Source organism: Bemisia tabaci, chromosome 4 (assembly GCF_918797505.1).
Source record: "Bemisia tabaci chromosome 4, PGI_BMITA_v3".
NCBI classification, from domain to species: Eukaryota; Metazoa; Arthropoda; class Insecta; order Hemiptera; family Aleyrodidae; genus Bemisia; species Bemisia tabaci.
Genome location: NC_092796.1, coordinates 29706689 through 29720834, shown reverse-complemented (window position 1 = coordinate 29720834; position 14146 = coordinate 29706689). Strand labels below are relative to the sequence as shown.

Here is a 14146-nt window from a genome sequence, read left to right as displayed (position 1 = left end):
AATAAAACAGTTTTAGGAAGCAATTTTTCAACAAAAACGTTAGGGCCAGTCTTATCATAAGGCTACATTCCCTCTTCCCACCTGTCTTACCAGAACAAATAGAAACAGACAAATAACCGCAGTAATTGGTTTTATTTCTCTTTAATTTATTGCAGAGTATTTACAGTAATTATTAAAGCAATTAGGAGTATACATTGATATTTAAAAAAAAAGAGTTCATAGAACTCAAGGCTATTTTCGCACAGGAATTAAATCTAACAAAGAAATGTAAACTTATAAAATTAGGTGATAAAATAAAGTTAAAATATGAAAGCAGGTGGATACAGGTTTATTTAACATAGGAACTCTGCAGAAGACACCCAAAAGTCACTCCACCTGAGTTCCCTCATGAATATGAGAATGGAAATTTAATACTTTGATGCTTACCTTAAGAAATAATCTATCTTCTTCTTTTTTTGGTCCATTCTCACAATTTCAGATGTATTCAGGATAATGTTCCTGATAATAAAATGATAAAAACAAAAGATTTTGTTAAAAATTGGAAGTCTCTGCATTTTGTATAGGTTCCGAGTAGGCAGTGGCGATACTTGAAAGTTGGCAACACTGTTTTTCCTCACTTTAATATATCGATATTTTCAGTGGATTTAAATGGAGGAATAATTTCATATATCGAATTTTAATATCGATATTTTCAGTGGATTTAAATGGAAGAAAAACAGTGTTGCCAACTTGCGAAATCGCTGCTGCTAGAGGGAAGGACGTAACTACATTTCATTGACACGCAATTTCCACTTGCATTTTAAATTTTCGCCGAAAAATATTTTGCTAAGAACTTGTACCCGATATTTTCACCGGTTATTCTTTGGATCAAAGGCAAAAATCAGCAAAATTTAATTTGGACGAAAATTGCTGTCGTATTCTCAAGGGAAATGGCTGGTTTTATCCAGTTTTGCGACATCGGGGTGGAATTGGAGTCCTTCGTCTGGGAATGATGAATTTATTTCATAGTAGAAAATTTCCATCAGAGTTTCAATATTCATGATTTATGAATTTTATGAATTTTTGAGTACATGAAAAACTGAATTCTTCTTGTAATTAATTGCTTATCATTTCTATTGTAAGGTGAGGTTCTTCAGTCATGATTCTTTCTATGTGCTGTTAAATGGTTCCGCAAATGATGAAAATATAAAAAAAAAAAGGTTCAATCGTGGCGCACACGGTCAAATATTGAAAAAGCGTAAAAGAAATGAACATTTAAGTAGATTGTTGTAGGAATTTCTATGGATTTCAATCGGATACGTAAATCTCCAGCTTAGCCATTGCGATTATGTCGAATGTCAAGTCAGATCAGACAAATGTGTTGTGGTAAATGATAAAGTAAGTGAAAAAAGTACAAAAAAGAAAAAAAATCCTAATTTAATATTACATCCAAGTTGCATTATAATCAAAATAAAAAATTATAATAAACAAGAAATACATATTATAGGTACAAATTGATACTATAAATATTCAAAGAAAAATCAACAATCAAATACGTATATAAAATTTTAAAAATTTAACAGGACGAGAAATATAGCTTGTTACAGTATTGTAATTATTGTCATTGATGAACCTGGTAAACCTCGCATGGTCCTTTAGGTCTGATAATTAGATTTGATACGGACCTAAGTAACATTGAGTACACACAATATGTAGTTGCTGTGTTGTAGCTCTGGTATTAGCCCGACTGAATTAAAAAATATAAAAATTGCACGTTTGTCTAAATAAATTCTCAATGAGAATTTATCCTGTAATGCAGAATAATCAGTCTACTTTTTCCTACCATAATAATAATTTATCTAATTTATAATTTCCACGGCGAGTGTCATTTTGAATCAAATCAACACCGAGAAGAATTGAAAAATACCCGTATTGAAATTATCTTGATGAGAGAGGCACTGAAAGTCGTAATTATTATCATCAACAATGTTCCTTTTATGTTACTTATAATTCTTTATTGTTGCTTTTTTTTATAGGTTCTAATTTTTAAATATATGACTCGAAAACCCATAAGGAAATCAATTCCCTCTGCCCAAGAGAAAAGTGGAGGAGCAGGTTATGAGCGAAGACAGTTCATGAAAGGGAATTTGCAGGTCAAAAAGCAAGAGTAATCTGAGTTCTTGCATAATTTTGGTTGCTTTTCTTGTAGATTGCGAGAAGGAGGGTGAATGAAAACAACGCAGATCCCCTCAATCTTCACGCAAAATACTGAGGACATTAACTTTCTAAATATTAAACTTTTGAAAGCTCATTTTTTTGCTCTGAAGTCTTTGGATCGCCGTGTCATTTATTTCGATGTATAGGCAAAGATCTTTCAAAAAATGTCAATGACATGTTGAAAAATTTGCCATTTTGAGCCCTCATCGATCGAAAACAAGTTGTCATGCACGCAACTCTACAGCCAGGGCAGACAGAGGAAAACCTTCGTCTATAACCGATGTTTGGTTTATTCACAACATTAAGAATTTTTGGTTCAGGTAACCGGAATTTCTCGATCTTAAAAACCAAACTTTGGTCAAGAAAACCTACGTTTTTTTAAGGGAACACAAATTTGAGTGCACCTGCATGATTAAAACTTAGATCATCGATGGCTAAAACTCTGGTGTTTTACAATAGCCGAAGTTTATTTTCCTCCGTGTAGCGATGCAAAAACTCAAGAAAATAAAATAACTACGAGATCTTTGGAGTGACGTCCTCTGCTCATCGTCATTTTAGAATGACATACAATCCAGCCTCAACTGTTCGGCATGAGTACGTACCTCAATTAGTTTTTTAATACACTGAAAAAAAGTTCGACCGAATGAGCCAAACATTCGAGGTTCCATATCGATAAGTTTGTCAAATCGCGCTCATGACAGAGATTCCTTCGATTAAAGCCAGCTAATAAGTTAGGTAGATTAGAAGAATATTTGTTTCGAAGAACGTAATCTTGCTTCAAAAAGTCGAATAGATCAATCTATGTAGATGGCGAAAGTGCGAAATCACAGATCTCTGTTCGCGACGTCGTAAACTTCCTTTCATACTTTATTTTCTCTTCGGAAAACTTCTCGACTTAATTTCTCAGAAAGTTCCTTGATTTTTCCTCTCTGAGAGTATAAATTTCAAGCTATAAAGTTGGCATGCTTCTTTCCGAAAAATTGGAATAGGAGAAGAGATTTTGAAATCCTGCGATGGAAATACATTGTTTCATGGAAATACGTTGTCATATACGTTGTTTTTTAGCCATCAATATGGAACACCAAATGTTTGCCGGGAACAATTAAACTTGTTTTTTTCAGTGTATTAGGCTCTTCAAAAGTTGGAGAAGGATATTAAAATCAACGATTGCCGAAATGAGGATTGTCTGCGACATTTTTTAAGTACATTTTCGCTGAGCTTCTAATACGAATTAAACAGAGAGATTGTTGATGCCCTTCTTCCTACTCCTAGTGAAATAATCTTCAATCTCTTGGAGAGTTTTCCCCTCGGTTTCAGGTAGACATAAGAAGATGAAAATGACCCCAGCGCAGGCAACCAGACCGTAGACGAAGAATACTCCGGGGAATGTTACAATGCTTTCCAAGTCTAGGTATGTTTTCGAGATGATCGACAAGATTATGTAGAACAAGGCGGCTGACACGCCACCACCTGCACCGCGGCCTCTGAAGAAGAAAATAAGAAACAATGGTTATTTTAAAAATTGGACGTATTCATGCTAAAAAGAACGTTGTTAACCATCGACCAAGTAGGCAGATCAACAGTTGAATGCTGAAGTCCCGAAATTAAAAGTTTCCACCATTGCCAAGATACCAGTGGAGGGGAGGGTCTCTTGTTTCTGTCCTCAACTAACATGCACACCCCTTCTTTCCCACCTGTCTCTGGGTCCGATTAGCAGAGATACGTCGAGAAGCGTATTTTTGTTGATGATCGGTCGAGCCAAAATGCCGCGATAATGGAGGCGAGATCATAATCGGGTCGGTAAACATCTGAGGTTAGACGGGCTAGACTTTCGAAATTGATGCTGGTCGGATGCCATCATCTTTAACAGGCCATTTCTAAACCCTACTTTTTGTAGGATTATATTTTGGCTCCGACTTCTGCAAGAATTTCACCTTCTATCCGTCTGATGAATCTCGAGTTGTTCCGAAAAATTATGATCGCGTCGAAACAAAATACGAAATCGCTTGATCCCTTCCATTTTGGTTCGAACGATCGAGCATCAACGAAAGTACGCTTCATTTGTCCAGACAATGAGCGATGACTGAAGAAACTTTTTAAAATGTGTTTGGTACAAACCTGGAGGGGAAGACCTCGCTGATGAGCATCCAGGGGATGGGGCTGATGCCGACGTTGCAGCAGAAGTAGAGGGCGAGGAGGACGATGAAGGGGAACCAGGGGCAGTCGAAGTCGGTGCGCTCGATGAGGACGGCGTAGATCCCGATGAGGATGCAGGCCACAGCGCACAGAGTCATCGAGATGAGCGACAGGCAACGCTTCCCGAGCTTGTGCACCGTCGCGATGCACACCAGCCCACCCAGCACTTGCAGAGCCGCCGACAGGATCTGAAAGCACATTCGAGGAACATAAACATCAAAAGGAACGCATTTCAGGTCAGCGCGTCTGACTCTAGACCAGTACTGCCGTGCTAAGGAAAAACGCCGTATGAGCCTTCAGGCATTGCCAAATTTCCTCGGGCAAATCATTGATTTTCAATAAATTTTTTGAATATTTTTCTGCCAACTTCTCAGATAATTTTGTTTGTAATTTGATCTAAAACGTCTGAAAATTTCTAGGAAAAATATTCATAATATTCCTCAAAAATAAACATTTTATCGAAGGAAATCTGGCAACTCTCGAATGTTCATACGGCGTTCTTCCTTAGCACGGCAGAGTAGGTCTCGGCTTCGAATCCCGGTCGTGGCGACTAATTTTCAAGGAACTGACGAGTGGATCTGCAGAAGCAGACTCCGCCTGGCCTTTATCCCTGGAAATTTGAAAGCCTGGAGCATGGATCTGTACTAACCCTAAGTCGATGCTCATTCAAGGTCACAGAATCCTCATAATGTATTAAAAATCTCAAACTTAAAAAGAAAATAAAAAAAACCTGCATTTTACCCAGGTAGCTTTTTTCAACGGAAAATTCGCGATATCTTGAAATCAAGTTGCAATTTATTTGTGATTCTACAGCAATAAAACGCCAGGATCATTAAAATCTAAGCGCAATTATCCTCAATCTTGTCGCAGTTTCTTCTCCATAAAATCGCGTTTGATAAAATCGAAATTTTTTCTCCATATGTCAAAATTTTATGTTCGATAATATTGCGACAAATCGTCGTCGGTATAATCGCGATATATTCTCTAATCAAATCGCAACTTATACTGCTACTTAGGTAGGGTGGAGTTCATGCATGCATTGGATAGAGCCCTGAGCCTGTCAAAAAATGACCGTTTTTTGCCTCTCTTAATGAGCAAATGAGTGTCTGAAATAGTTGAGCTCTTTTTGAAAAGATCCAAAGTAGATATACCAGTGGCGTGGCGTGCTTTGCAATATCTCGATTGATCTCCCATTTAAACCCACGGAAAATGATCGATGAATAAGGTGTTAGCAACGAACACCTTAATAATCGATTCTTTACCATGACTTCAAATGGGAAAACATTGATAATAATCAATCATTCACGTCTTGCCACTGTGCTTAATGGCATCCATTAATATATGCTTGGAAAGAATCTTGTGCCCTGCTAAGGACGTTTTAGTTTTCCTCATTTTGTATCGTAATTCAATCTTTATCTCTTTCACCTTTTTTTTTTTTTTAATTTTTTTTTAAATCAAACCATTTATTCAAAATACTTACTGCTACAAAATGTGGATCCTTAGGCAGTCTGAGTTTTTGGAAAACGGGGACCATGTAAGGCCGGATGGCATTGAGTGATGCGCAGTTATAAAAGAAGAAGTAGGAAACAACAAGAACTAATGGCCTTAGCATAGCTGGTCGGAGTAAGTCTTTGATTTTCTCCCCGATGGTGACCTTGAACTTGTAGCTATTTTCTGCTGGCACTTTGGCTGGAGTCGTTCCTTTACCATCCGCATTTACTGAAAAAAAATGTGGCTTAAAATTTGTTGCAAACAAACTAATGTTATGCGAGTACATGTATTCTTATAGACGTATTTCGATCAACGACGCTGCAATACACAGAGCAAACTAGAAAAAATTAAGTGCAGTAGATTTGGGAAAAATACACGCTCCTCCAGAATGCAAAGTCAAGTAGGTAATGTCCACCTAAATCAGAGACAGCCTCTGAGTGTGTCTGAGTATATATTCCTGTGTTCCAATGAAACCTATTGCTTTTAGGAGGGCATGATTCCTGATTAGCTGAGAGAGTCAAGAAGATAACAATAAGAAAAGAAACCTTTTCATAGGCGTAGCTAGGTCATTTTGCTGGGGGGGGGGGCTGGCCCCCTACCACTGGGGGGTCTGGGGGGCCTGAAAGAATCATCCTCCACAAAAAAAAAATTCAAAATTCGGAGAGGTGAAAAGAGGGTTTGGCTCACAAAAAATCGTTGCCTTCGATACAGTAATCGACCTATCAATGGGCCTGTTGCAAACTTTTGCTAGAGCAAAACTAAGAGTTGTTTCTTATAGATAATGCCTCAAAAATCACGATGAGCGCATCGGCAAACTCTGAAATGCACTCATAACTTCACAATCTGCGTAAGAAATTTGCGGTTTTTTGAGCTTCTCGCTTCAAAAACGATACTACGGCACAGGTGAACATTTTGTAAGAGGAGTCGTTCCATCGTCGGCAATAATCATCATAGCCGACGCCAATCCGCCAAAACACGTTTGATGGGACGAGATAACACCTGAACTGGATTAGACCAGATAACAATCGGTGTGTTAACGTTCATATTTTCCACGCCCGAATTGATTGACCTTGAACTCTCCTTAGAATTACGCGCGGAACTGCGTGCAAGCGTCGGCCATGATGAATATCGCCGACGATGGAGCGACTCCTCTAACAAAATGTTCACCTATGCCGTAGTATCGTTTTTGAAGCGGGAAGCTTAAAAAAACGCAAATTTCTTACGCAGATTGTGAAGTTATGAGTGCATTTCAGACTTTGCCGATGCGCTCATCGTGATTTTTGAGGCATTATCTACAAGAAACAACTCTTATTTTTGCTCTAGCAAAAGTTTGCAACAGGCCCATTACAATCTTTAATTTCGTAGCCAATTCTTCTTTTCATTTCACTAACTTTTTAAATTGTTTTGTTGCGAATGATTCTTTGGACTCATGTCCAGGGGCTTTGAACCTTTTCTTCTACTTACTAAAAAGTCAAAATTTGCGGGCCAATTATCGAAATTGATGGACAAAGCTATAGACGACGAATACACAAGGTATATGGTGGGATTCTATTGGTGGAAGCGGGTGGTTGCAATCGACAAAGGAGGCGGGCAATAGACTGACTAATGGCAACCCACGAGAAACCTTATAGTTTGTCCACCATAGGAGTAGTTTCACCACATATAGTTTCTCCCTTAGTCTATAGGAGCCACCAATTTTAATCAATAAGATCGCTCCATATTCCATATGTATTCATTGTCTATAGCTTTGTCTATAAATTTCAACATTCAGCCCGCTACCAAGATTTGAACTTAATCGATATGCGATTTACTAACGGCATTTCGACACGCCAAGAACCGGGACGAATCTGTTTACTTTAGTATATCTTTAATACTGAGGAAAAAACTACCATATCCAGCTGTGGGCACTTGAACGTAGTTCTTTCCAGCTGCCTTTTGTTGATTTTCATTTTGCAATCTGGAGGCTTCAACGTAACGAACAAGTCCTTCGAACTCATCTCGAACACATTCCGGCGTCGTCCAACCCCTGAGCCAGCACAGGGCCTTCATGGCGTCAGCTTTTCGACCCTTGGTCAGGAGCCACACCGGTGACTCAGGTACCTGAAAATCAACGAGGTATACAAGATGAGTAATGCTACGCAAAATAATGAGGTGATAAAACTTTCAGTGAAGCAGTTTTATTGGCCTGTGTGAATTCTGCCGAAACCGGTCATATAATTGAGAAAAAAAAAATAACTAACTAAAAATATGTTTCATGACGGTTGCTTTTGTCAAACTTAAAGGGTTTAGCAGAAACCCAAACATTACAACTTGTATCACGTGTTTCGCCCCATCCAACTTTTCTACTCCTGCGTTTAAGTCTCTGAGTCTGCCGAAAAGAGTTCGCGTTCTCCTTCATTTTTTGACAATGCAATTTTATCATCTTGGAGGTGAATATAATTGTATCACGTGCTTCGCTCTATTCAACTTTCCTATTCCTGCGTTAAAATCTCTGAGTCAGCGGGAAAGAAAATAAGCTCTTTTTCATGTTGTGGATATGCGAGAGACTTGTGTTGCTTCATAACTGTGATCGGATATGTGAAATAGAACCTCACCATCTGGAAGAAAATTTTCGAAACTTTAAACTTCGCGCGACTAACGGTCGCGGAAGGCGCCTGCAAAAGTGTTGGGATACTTCAAGCATTGCGCAATCGCTACCCGATTTCTCTTCTCTGCTGGACAAAAGAGCCTCAAAAAGTGACCACACAGCGGCACTCCAGCACTTGGGCAACTATCATGTGGACGAATTTATGCTAAAAAGAACTATTTGGAAGTGGAAAGATGGGGTGTGCTGGTAGTGAGCTGCGTAAGAAACAATGTAAAAGTGGATATAGTTCCTTTTGAGAAAATATATAAGCTGGATTTGACATTAAATCAAAAGGAACTGAGCGCTAACTCGAGAGCCGTGGGCATGTGACAAGAGCGTTGTGGACAGGGCTCATGAGTTAATGAGTCCCGCCACCGATCTCCCCGTCGTGCCCGGTCTCGATCGTTGCCGCTGACGTCACTGGCGCTTTATCATTCCCATTCATTCTTATGGCCCTCAACTAACGATCACACCTCATCTTTCCACTTGCACATAGTTCCATTCAGCATAAGTACGTCCATGTACACAGAGAAAAAAACTTCGTGCAGGAGACCCGAAGTTGAGGTCGTATGGATCTCTGAAGTTTTCGGATCACGCATCCGAAAACTTGAGGTCCAGCTGCCAAAGTTCGGGCCAGATACCTGAAGTATTTCCGTATATACCGGAGGGTTCGGGTCACACATCTGAAGTACTCCGGTACATACCAAAGTACTTAGATGTATGGCTCGAACTTCGGCAGCTGGACCTCACATTTTCGGATGCGTGATCCGAAAACTTCAGAGATCCATATGACCTCAACTTCGGGTCTCATGCACGAAGTTTTTTTCTCCGTGTATCTTCTGGGAACTAAAAAGAGTGAGATTGAAAGGGACATTACCTGCGAAATAGCAAGAATGGATATGATAGGAAAGACAGCGCTGATGGCCATGGCCATCCGCCAATCCTTGGCGACATAGCCCCCAATGAAGAACTCGACGAGATGTCCGAGCGGAACATGGGAGTTGGTGATGCAGGAGAGCATGCCGCGGAGCCTCGGCTGGCTGATCTCGCCGACGTAGGCCAGCGTGGGCGCCTCCATGAAGCCGATGCTGAAGCCGAGGGTGACGCACGACCAGTAGAGCATGTCCACCGTCGTCGCCGCGTACATGAGGTACCAGCCGACCAGCTGCGGGATGTTCACCACCACCAGCGAGATCTTCCGCCCGACCACCTCCTGCACGTACCCGGAGAGCAGGCTCCCGATCGGCTGCACGATAAGGAGGATCGAACCTGCAACAGGAGGTTTTATTACTTGCGTCCATTTATACAAAGTGATTCTACATATATTGTCGTATTTCTGCGGAAAGGACTACACGGAGAAATAAACTTTGGGCACGGGACTAGAAGTTCAGGTCATCTCTAGACGAACCTCAACATTTCTGCTTCAGTTCCATCCTTCCACCAGAGTACTGCCGTGCTAAAGAAAAACGCCGTACGAATCTTTGGGCGTTGCCAAATTGCCTTTAATAAAACAAGAATCTCCTGGTAAAGCCTGGTAAAGCTGGTCCGCCGGAAGGCGACGGAGTGGACGTCCGTGGACGTGGTTTCACAGGACGTGGCGTCCTGTGAAAGGTTGGCGACAAGGGGTGGAGGAGGAGATCAGAAGGTGCCAATTGCCTGATGATCTCGGGGAGGACAGGGGGCAATGGCGATTGGGCGTCGCAGAGCGCAAGGCGGCGCTATAAAAGCGACTATATGTATGTATGTATCTCCTGGTAAACTTATGAATATTTTTCTTCCAATTTTTTAGATAATTTTGTTCGTAATTCCACTTAAAGTTCCTGAAAATTGCAAGGGAAAATATTCATAACTTTCCTCAAAAATTAAAATTTCATCCTGAGAAATTTGACAACTCTTGAATGTTCATACGGCGTTCTTCCTTAGCACGGCAGAGAACCTTATATACGGAGAGTGCGGAAATGTCGAAAAATGGAGCTTTTAGGGCCCAGAAAGACAGCCAACCAATGAATTGGACGTATACCTGCCGAACAGAACTGTGTGCATTATGACGTAAGCCCTGACGTTAATCCTGTTATGCATATATTCTTATAGGTCTCAGGGCTCATGTTTTAATGCACATAGCTCCGTTTGGCAGAAATACGTCCAATTAAAATTATCCAGAGTGATTTATTATTAAAATTGTCACGACCCGTTGTTTGTGAAGCACATATTTGACTTATTTTCAGCATAAATTTACTCATTTTTGGGCAGAACGCTCATTCCATCACTCCTCTGACGTAGGGGCGTATCTCTGTTTTCAAGTGAGCTCTGAAAAGCATGGAGTTAAATGAGGAACAGGGCGCACATGGAAATTGAGACACGCCCCTGCGTCAGGAGAACGACGATTTATGAACATTCTTGGCCATCTTGCTTTGAAATCGGGATCTGAAGATTGACAGTGATATTTTATGTGTTAGAAGGTTGGTTGCCCTTCTGGGCACTTAGAGTTCCATTTTTCGACATGTCTGCACTCTGCCTAAACAGGCTGTACTCTCTCTCTACCTTCCACCCACTCATTTAGGCGCCCTCTGCGCCTTCAGGAGAAACCCAATCTGGGATCTTCTTCGGCAACCTGTCTTCTGCCATTCTCTGAATCTCTGAACATGACCATGCCATCCAAAAAATAATGAGAAACTATTGAGTAAAATAGAGAGGTTTTTTTTTTTTTTTTTTTTTTTTTTTTTTTTTTTTACAAATTAGCCTAATGGTGTGCACGATTCAAGTACTGATAATATGCACGGGGAAAACTAATTAGTATAGAAACTACTCATATTTTACCATAGTAATTCCTGATTGTTCGACTTATTCTCCCCATCTTTTTTTTTTTTTGTTTAGTTTTTCCCCGTGGAATCGAACTCTCAATGGCCCCGGAAAACCGCCTCCAAAATCCAATAGCCGAGAAAAGAGCAGTTAATTAATCAGCTTACATGTGTAAATCAAATCTTCATGAGTGCGTGAACAAAGGAACACCAAGAATTTTACGTATGACACGATATTCTTGTGGTGTATTTTTCTTACATAATGAATTATATTGACCATACCGGAGGCAGCACTGAAATGTGCACGAAGTAGGCGTAAAGCACGACTAATGAACGATCAAGGCAAAAATGTGGTCGACATGGATGTCTGACTGGCGGAAAAGCTCGGATTTCCGCGTTGAAATCCCTTTGAGACACGAATATTTTGGGAGATTTGGCGCCCACGCTAAGGTACGTTTAAGTCGTGTAGATTTAATGACTCGACCTTGACACCGCGGACCTTTTATTTATACCTGCATGTTTAAGAAAAGTGTGCAGACTGCGTCCGCCTAATGGAGGAAGGTGTATCTATTTGCATCATTTTCGGGCTCTCACGTCGAGAGCTCAATGTGTGTACTCTAGGCCGTGAGGTTCTTACATTCCGTTTCTTTGATCGTGGCTACTAACTGCCACTGTATGGATTTTTAATTAAAGTCTGATTATTTAGGTAATTTTGAGTGACAGAAAAATTTGCAAATATAAAACATGAGGAAAGGAAAAGGAGGTTCAGAGGGAAAACATGGAAAACAAAAAAATTGAACAAAAAATTAAAACGCAAAGATTTGATACCTCATTTTTTAGTGGGCATGCTTAGAAAAAACTAGCATCAACCGGATCATTTCCGCTCAATCCCTGTCTCGAAGAACGGATTACCTATCGATGGCTAAAGTTGAAAAATGCGTATTTCCAATGCAACGTTAAAAATACTCTTATAAGCAAAGTATTCTTCTAAGTTTCATTTTTTCAAAAGTAAACTTACTCCTTGAAATTTCCTGAAATATCATTGAATGTGTTGAGAAAATTCTTCGGCAAAACACCAACTCAGATTGCAACGTTGTGATCGAAGATACGTATTTTTTTACTCCAGTCAGCGATATGACGGTCTCAGACGCTCAAATTTGCTAAATTTTCTCTACTGCCCCCCCCCCCCCATTTCCAAGTTAGTTTTTTAAATTTAATTTCTTTTTCTTCTCTTTTTTTTACTTTTCTCTCCATTTTTTTCAACGTTCCCCTGAAGAATCAGTTAAGGAAACCGAATTCAAATTTCACAGCTAAGCCGTAATTTGAAATTCTGTGGTGTGCGAGAAGTTTAAAAATCGTTTCAGACCCAGCCCAGTTATTTCAAATTGGTTTTTATTAGTTTCGATGGCTGGATCAATTTCTTCCTCGCATCAGAAACAGATGAGAACTATTCTGACTCATCGCGACACGAGTAGCTTTAGGCGACCAGCGCGTGTCCGAGAAATATGTTTTCATTTACAAAGTATTGACAAAGTGGCTAATTCAAAGATTACGGTGTAAAAAGCTCGGGCGTCCGTTACAGCCTGTAATTTATTCAGCGGACTGGTCTTTATGGTGGCATTGCCTGAAATTATGCAAATTAAGTGGGAAGGTGAAGAAAGGTGTGACTCGCCAACCCACTTGATCCATTAATCGCGCTCCTTTTCGCTTCATCACTCGTGAATATTCACTCAAGTTCGGATATCAAGAATGTCTCATTACTCTAATCGAGACGCGTAAGTGCAGTTTTTGAAAAGTTATGCAGTTTATGTTTGTTTATTCTCCTACACTGGAAAAAAAAACACATTGGATCTAGAGTCCAGACTCTTAAAAACATCGACAAGAAAAAGTACTCTTGATTCAATCAAAATCTAGCTTAAATCAAGAACCAAGCCACTTAATTTAAGCGGATTTCGTTTTGATTCAAGCAAAAATCCGATTGAATCAAGAGATTTTTTCTTGTCAATATTTCAAGAGTCTGGACTCTAGATCAAATGTGTTTTTTTCCCCAGTGCGAGCCCATTTTCATGCTTTTCCAGTTAATTGATTTCAAAATGAGCCCGTTGCAGAGTGCCTGTCTGGGACTCTCTTTTACGGGGGAAAAATTAAGCTTGAAAGTTATTTTAGAATGCTTTGGAATGTTGCTTGCAAAATATCCAGGACAATTCGAAGCTTGGCACAGAAGCTCAGTTTTTGCCAGCGTCAATAATTGACGCACACAGTTATTGTCGCAAAATATAAATATTTTCTTATTTACATATTCAAGAGGAAAATAAAATTAGTCCAAGATTGCTTGATTTTTTTCAGAAACAAATTAACACAGTTGCCAATTTGGCCCCTCCCTGTTTCAATCCTCGAATGGCGAAACGGTTAGGAAGCGCATTCCCCTGGTTCATGATAAGACAATTATACCACAACACTGCCATGCTTAGGAAAAACGCCATATGAACCTTCAGGCGTTGCCAAATTTCGTACGGTAAATCACGAATTCTCGGGAAAATTTGTGAATATTTTTCTTCCAATTTTTCATATAATTTCGTTTGCAATTCCACCTAATGTTTCTGAAAATGTCAAGGATAATTATTCATAGCTTTCCTCAAAAATAAACATTTTATCGAAGAAAATTTGACAACTCTCGAAAGTTCATACGGCGTTTTTTCTTAGCACGGCAGAACATCAGACAACTTTTTACGTGTAAATAAGGTGTCAGATTGTTGCGTACGCTCTTTCTTTCTTTAGAAGAGGTTATTTAGCATTATAAATCTCGATTGCACAGTTGCTTAACGCTGCAAGAACCAGG

At 39.8% G+C, this 14146-nt stretch overlaps 1 protein-coding gene across 3 annotated transcripts in view; it reads right to left on the bottom strand.

Annotated features, from left to right (window-relative positions):
- Window positions 1–125: 125 nt before the first annotated feature.
- Window positions 126–14146, bottom strand: part of LOC109036701 (facilitated trehalose transporter Tret1) — a 53223-nt gene continuing 39202 nt past the window's right edge. For all 3 annotated transcript variants that reach the window (XM_072299663.1, XM_019051058.2, XM_019051071.2), the window contains exons 4-8: window positions 9387–9778; window positions 7773–7983; window positions 5873–6111; window positions 4315–4580; window positions 126–3680 (exon numbers count right to left, since the gene is read on the bottom strand). In XM_072299663.1, the coding sequence (XP_072155764.1) occupies window positions 3428–3680; window positions 4315–4580; window positions 5873–6111; window positions 7773–7983; window positions 9387–9778 (1361 nt within the window). In that variant the 3' untranslated portion in view covers window positions 126–3427. The remainder of the gene's footprint in view (window positions 3681–4314; window positions 4581–5872; window positions 6112–7772; window positions 7984–9386; window positions 9779–14146) is intronic.